General features: G+C 42.9%; 1 protein-coding gene across 1 annotated transcript; it reads left to right on the top strand.

Moving 5' to 3' along the window:
- The first annotated feature begins 2507 nt into the window (after positions 1 to 2507).
- Positions 2508 to 6500, top strand: nkx1.2lb (NK1 transcription factor related 2-like,b). The gene is made up of 2 exons (XM_068046971.1): positions 2508 to 3045; positions 5638 to 6500. Exons 1-2 carry the CDS (start codon positions 2508 to 2510, stop codon positions 6498 to 6500), a joined length of 1401 nt encoding a protein of 466 aa, XP_067903072.1.
- Positions 6501 to 6828: the final 328 nt, after the last annotated feature.

Raw genomic sequence — 6828 nt, 5'->3', positions numbered from 1 at the left:
AAATGTAATAAAGATCGCCTGTAATCAGTGGTAAATCAAATGCAGATTATAAATGTATTAGGGACATGAATAGATAGCTGTAAACTATTTGAGTTCAATCATTTCTATTGAGTTACTTTTCTGAGAAAAAGCAAAGCTCTGATGTGATCTGCCTGTCTTGTGCTCCAGCAGGGACAGGCTGTGGTCAGTCATTAGAAGCAGCTCATTGCTGCTGTACACGGAGTAATTTGCAGGAAATTAGAGGGTGGTCCCCTCTCTAAAGTTTGTCTGTCATTGACAAGAGCCCACTGCTGTCCTTTACACCGTTTCATTTACATGCAAATGACTGCCAGTAGCTTCTCTCCAAATAACAGGGGCAATCGGATACTGCAGCAGCGAGAGAAAGAGAGAGCTTTTATTTTTTTCCCCTCTCTCTAAAACACTCTCGGATCGGGGGTAATTACCCAGCGGCTGACGGCAGAGAGCATTCAAACTTTAAAGATTAACTTCAACTTCTTGCAATCTATGGAGAGAAGGGCTGGTCATTTGCACTGGCTGAATGAGATATTACTTGTCAGCTCTCATCTAGCAGCCCGGACATCTATATGATCCCGTGCAAACTCCTATTTTTTTACAGTAACACAATTTGCCAGATGTATTAGGAACTGTCCGTACCAGACGTTATATTTATTCAGCTTTGTTACGGCTGATTGGTATGTGAATAACTTTAAATACTTTAATCTTCTCCCCCTTTATGTAATTTATTTCTATATAACTTGCGTGGATGTGTGTAAGTCAATGTGCATTTCCTGGATACTGCATGTGATTTTCGTCATTTATTTTCAGCATTAAAAAAAACCTCTGCTATGGGAAAGTGATAAATATATAGCTGTGTGTCAGTGATCCATCTCTAGATTGAAACTCGAACTCATTTTGGGAAATTAGTCCATATTATGAAAAATAGATACATCAGGTATGAAACCACATTAAAAGAACAGGGTCGTTCAGAATATTAATCTTAAAAGACAGTGATTTTATTAAAGATGATCTTAAAAGGACTTTAATGGATTAGCACTAAAACCCATATATATCCCACGGCAGCTAGAAAAACTTTGAGTTGGTTTCAATATCTGCATATTCCACTGCATGTCCCTGCCGTGTCTGACCAAACAAATGCACTTGTCTGTCATTCATCCATCTGCCCATGTATATCATCACATAATATGATTGTTTGTACCCACTCTGTACCACTGTGAGAAAAGTTTTTAAAAATCAAAGGAAAAATCTTCAGTGCAAATGTTAATTAAATCAGAATAAAGTCATTACCGACGACGCAAATGTTATGGGGCGCTGATTGAAATCTAATAGCTTCTTTCAATTTGTCATATTACAGAGAATGGCTGGTGCCTTTGAGTGAAGCCCGAGGGCTCGAGTAAGCCCCCTGGGCACAACCCTTTGATGGTCTAATAATGTTCAACGTCCACCGCCCACCCCCCCCCCCCCCTCTCCCGCCGTCGCCCCGCGCACTCCGCCGAAAATTGCAACTGATTGTTATGCCGATTATTTCACCGAACTTTTAATTTCTGCTTTCCAAAGGATCATTGCCCGCGGTAATTGCAGAGGACCTGTCCTTGTATGTGTCACGAATCTGAGAGAGAGAGAGAGAGAGAGCAATCTAATTTTCGTGCAGGCGACCAAATCTACTTTTTGGCAGCTAATTCAACGTGGAGAATGCTCAGTGCTTCAAATTACACAGGAGAGCTGGTTCTGAAAGAAAGTTGGCCTCAATATTTAAACGTGACGTTATAATGCATCCATTTTATCACCATATTTACCACTACTTTTTAAATTAAAATTCAATATTCCATATAAAAACCGATTTACCTTAAAAGCCCGTTTGTCATCCATTAAATTAAACTTAGCACTTCCATTAGTGAGGCGGCATTGTTAAAATGATCGTAATTTAAAATTGCTTAACTTTAATTTCTAGTAAAGTGTTCATTTTTTATAAATCTAACCCTTACAGCCAAGGGGTGACGTGTTAAACAGAAGAGTGGGTGTTTAAGGTGGAAAACAGTTCTTTGTTTGCTCCCCCCCCCCCCCCCCGCAATACAATTATTTAAAGCAAGCGCCACCCTCTCCCAAATAAGGCTATTTAGATGCTTTCCAGATGAGTGGAAGTGCGCTGAAAAAGACCTGACAGCCAAGTATATCACAGGCAACATCATCCGTCTCTCTCTGTGATGTAGATTAGAGGCTATTAGGGGCAATGGATTAATTTGTAGCCAATTACAAAACGTTGCTGAATATGAATGCATAAATAACATGCAGTCTGGCGTGTGTGGGACAGAAATGTCTAGGGAGAGTCCTAGGGGACACAGTGAGGACCTTCTGAGGATCAGTAGCACTTTGTGACTTCACGTTAACACCCTTGATCGACGCCAGGAGTGAACAGAATTCAAACATTCAACTGTGTATATTACAGCTTTTAAAAAAAAAGACTATTACATAGTTTTTTTGGGGGAGTCATGAATGTGAATAGAGAAAAGGTTCAGCCCACTGATATCTCCTTACCATCAGCGGCGGTGGCAGATCGGATGTCTTGTACCATCCACACTGAAGCCATGGCTGTGAATGGGGATCAGAGGCTCCCAGGCAGTGATCTAGCTGTTTTCTCCTGCGCCGCCAGCCGGGAGAGACAAGGGGACACACAGGGCATTTCTGCCCAAGAGGCAGTGGTAGTGGTCCCTGCTCCAACCAGCAACAACAGGACCACCTCTTTCTCGGTCTTGGACATTTTGGATCCCAACAAATTTAACAGCAGCAAACGGCGGCAGTGCAGCATTCTGTACAGAGCCGGCAGCGAGTACACAGTGGCAGCGACGGGGGAAAGGGCTGCAGATGCTTTTTGTGAAATTACAGATCAGAAGACGATAAACGAGAACGGTTTGGACACATGCAAGAAGTCAACTGACATAATCAGTAAGTATGTGGGTCCTGTGTGCGCTAGTATTAACCGCTCCGCGCACACAAGTGTTGCTGTAAGTTTTCCGCTAATGTGCAAAAGTAAGAAGCGCTGCTGAAAACACGAGACAACCGCGATCAGGTAAGTAATCACGGCCGTAGTCGCTAACCTTCCCCTCATGTGTTTATAGCCGAAATCCCCTGTCAGACGCTTTCATATGCAAACAACGTTATGTTAAGGTAAGGTTTTAACGGTCAATTACGCCGATGGAAAACTCGCAGGTACAGTTACACAGTGGTAAGTCTGTTCAATGTTATAAGTAGCGGTGGGAACATGTCTCCTTTCAAAATGATCTTAAAACATCTTAATTGCGTTGATTTGGAAGGATTTGTGATTTTCAAAATGCTTAACGGTTATGTGTTAGATTTTGCAAGCCAATATGGTTTACCCTATTAATAAATCAGCCCCTAAAATCCACCATATGATTCGATGTCATTACCTTTGTATAATTTGAAGCCTCTTATGTTGCATTTGGCTGGTCGTTTTTAAAGAGGTCGCTTGCCGTTTAAAGTCGCTTTCTCCAATCTTTCAAAGACATCTCTGGAGTTTATCCTTCATGCTTTGGGCGACAGATTCAATTTTCTCTCTCCCCTTCGGTTTTTAGGACGAATCAGACTAATTGTGACAAAACGCTGGTTATCTCTAGAAAAACAATTAAATTTCTTCGATTACATTTAAGGTAAAATGTGCTTAGCAGTGTTAAAGAGCTCTTATAATGGCGGAAATCGGCCCAGAGTGGCATGTTGGCCTGGGGTGATCGATATCCTATTATCGAATTCTGCATATCTCTTTCAAACAGCTTGCAAACACTCCTAAAACGTCTAAATTATAGGGTCAAAATTCGGATAATTACTCGATTAAAACGTATTACAGTTATTAGTGGCTCCTATTGATCGTGTATTGCTTTCGACCCAGACTCCAGATTGCAGCCTGCACACGTCTTTCAAAAAATGTACTAACTTTCTGCCCACAAATCTGGTGACATTCGAGGATAGAAAGACACAACAGTTATTGAACAGTATTTTCTTTAAACTTGAAAATCACAACCTGGGAATACAAAGTGCTGCCCATTATAATACGTTATCTCCAAAGCCAGTTATTTGCACCCAATATGATCCAGGTGTATTATCCTGTTAAAGTTTGAGGATGTACAGTTATTGTTTGAATCAAATGAAGCATGTTATATACAAAGTAAGCAGACGAGCTTCAGATTGCAGTAAGAATACATTAGGAAGGTCAGATTGTTAATTGCGGCCGTTCCCATGGGACAGTTTTATAATAACACACTGCACGTTGCCCATGTTTGGTTGCTGATTAAATGATGGAGGGCAAACACGAACACTATATAAGGCAGGAGTTTCAAGAAAAGAACTGGAGCCTTCATGTGACCGTATGTAATTTCTATTAAAAGTGGTAAATGTTTTTAAGTGCTTTATTATCCCCCCCCCCCCCCACTAGTCTGTCTAATGAGGCCTTAATATGATCACAATTAATGTAAGTGTCCAGTAATTAGTTTCTGTAATAGACGGAATCCCCTTACAGGCACCAATCGAGTTTAATTAGCACGGCTTTATATCTTTCAGGGATAATTTTCATTAACCGGTCCCTGTTATATGCAAGAGTTGCTGTAGAAAGATATAAACGCGCGTGCCGACGAGTACTTTTCATCACAGTACACGCCTTTCTTATTAAATAGTTATAAATAATTATAGTCAAAGGTATTTAAACCATTTGGCGGCGATATAGATTACACTGATAAATAAAATGGCAGGTATATTCAGGTTTTACACAAGTGAGTAATTTTCAGAAAGTCGATATCCGCCTTATTCTAACCAGCAAGCACGCCACACACACTATTGGGATACTCCGAGTTGTGGCTATTCAGCACATCTGCACAAATGACACCTAGAAATCGCCGAATGTGTCACTCGCAACAACTGTTAATTTCTCATTTCGTCACTTTGCAGGATAAATCAAGGCAGAGAGACAAGTAAGACGGAAAGTCTGTTCAAATTAAGCAATCTACTTCCTTTAATTTTCCTTCACAATTTAAGCAGTTTTCCTTCTCCGTATTAACTGTAGATTTAATTGCTTTACAGAAAGAGAACTTTTAAAACTTTTTGTCAAAAGAAATCTGAAGAAGCAAATTCTTATGCTAGCTGGAATTGACAAAATTCGTTTACATTCAATAGAAAACTGTTAACCGAGTTATTGTATTAATATAGGTCGATATTGATATCACACACGGTGTTTAATATTTAAGGCAATCTGACCTTATAACAATAATGGGTTGGGTTCGGGTTCTGAGGACGTTCACATTTTAATTACAGATCAGAGTAATGTTTAACAGTGAGTTGCGAATTCAGGTATTACAGCGCCGATTGGTGTGATGTGTTTTGAACTTTTAAATCTTCATGTGAATTTTGTGCGCTGAATTTTGGTTTTGAAGTGAAATGCACTTTATTAAAAAGAGCAATGGTTGCTTCAGAAACATTGAGACAATATTCAAATTTTTACATTAAGATGCTCAAAAGGGAGACTTTATTTTGTTATCTTTTCGCCTTGGAAGCGCTGTGCAAATGTTGGTATTTAATCCTCTGCGTTTTCTCTTTCTGTCTCCCTCTGCTACTCAGAAGATGAAGATTTCCTAGACAGTTACAAAGCTGAGGAATGTGAGAAGGACTTTTGCCGGAGTTTAGAGGCCGACCAGAGCAGCAGCAGCGAGACTCAGCGACAAGAGGAAGGCGAAGAATACAGCGATAATAGCGGCAGAACAGGAGGAGGAAGCAATCTGGCCGCTGCAGGGGAGAGGATGTCCGGGGTGGAGGGAGATGAGGAGGACGAAGAGGACGAAGAGGAAGAGGATAGTGGTGGTGGTGGAAGAGAAAGTCTGAGCCCTGCCAGCCCTCAAAGCCAGCAGAACCAGCAGGCATGCCAGCAGCAGCCCCAGCAGCAGAACCAGCAGCACAGGAGCAAGAGGAAGCGCAGCGGCTCGGACGCCAAGTCGGGCAAACCCCGGCGGGCCCGCACCGCTTTCACCTACGAGCAGCTGGTGGCGCTGGAGAACAAGTTCAAGTCGACCCGCTACCTGTCGGTGTGCGAGCGCCTGAACCTTGCCCTGTCCCTGAGCCTGACCGAGACCCAGGTCAAGATCTGGTTCCAGAACCGCCGGACCAAGTGGAAGAAGCAGAACCCCGGGGCGGACACCAGCGCTCCCACCGGGGGAGGCGGAGGAGGGGCTGGAGGAGGAGGAGGGGGTGTGGGGTCGAGCTTGGGAGGACCATCGGGGGGTCACCTCGGCGGCCTGAGCCCCATGAGCTCGTCCTCTCCGGTGGGCGGGCCGCTGTCTATGCACTCGGCTTATCCTGGCCCCGGCGGCCTGGTCTGCGCCACTCAGTTACCCTTCCTGCCCTCCCCGGCCGCCGTGCTCTCCCCATTCATGCTCAGCTCGCAGACTTACGGCGCTCCGGCTTTCTACGCGTCTCACTTACAATAAAACACAGAAACCATCCCCCGGCCCCCCTCCCAACCAAACTCAACACCCCAGAACTACACAACAAAACAAACTAACTACAAATCGCCCCCAAATAAGTAACCGTAGCGTTGTATTAGATTCTTTAAAAAAACATTCTGGGGCTAAAAGCCCAATAACCCTCGCTGTTTCCTCGGTGCCAAGGGGAGATCTATACCAGTCACAATTTAATCTGTTGGTCCCCCTACTCCAGATACCCAATATTAACACTTTATATTCACCTTTATTTTACTGTTTATGTTAATGAAGCTGCAACACAACATAAATATTTTCTCCACACTTTTTAACTGAT

The sequence above is a fragment of the Heterodontus francisci genome, chromosome 1, assembly GCF_036365525.1.
Source record: "Heterodontus francisci isolate sHetFra1 chromosome 1, sHetFra1.hap1, whole genome shotgun sequence".
NCBI lineage: Eukaryota > Metazoa > Chordata > Chondrichthyes > Heterodontiformes > Heterodontidae > Heterodontus > Heterodontus francisci.
Note: the sequence above shows the minus strand (reverse complement) of the source record. Positions and strands in the feature narration are given on the sequence as shown.

What these genes read in the sequence shown, in the direction of transcription:
- nkx1.2lb (XM_068046971.1), top strand. Translation starts at nt 2,508, where the DNA reads ATGAATGTGAATAGAGAAAAGGTTCAGCCCACTGATATCTCCTTACCA. An exon ending in TTTTCCGCTAATGTGCAAAA is followed by an intron (nt 3,046 to 5,637) that starts GTAAGAAGCGCT and finishes TCTGCTACTCAG; the next exon opens with AAGATGAAGATTTCCTAGAC.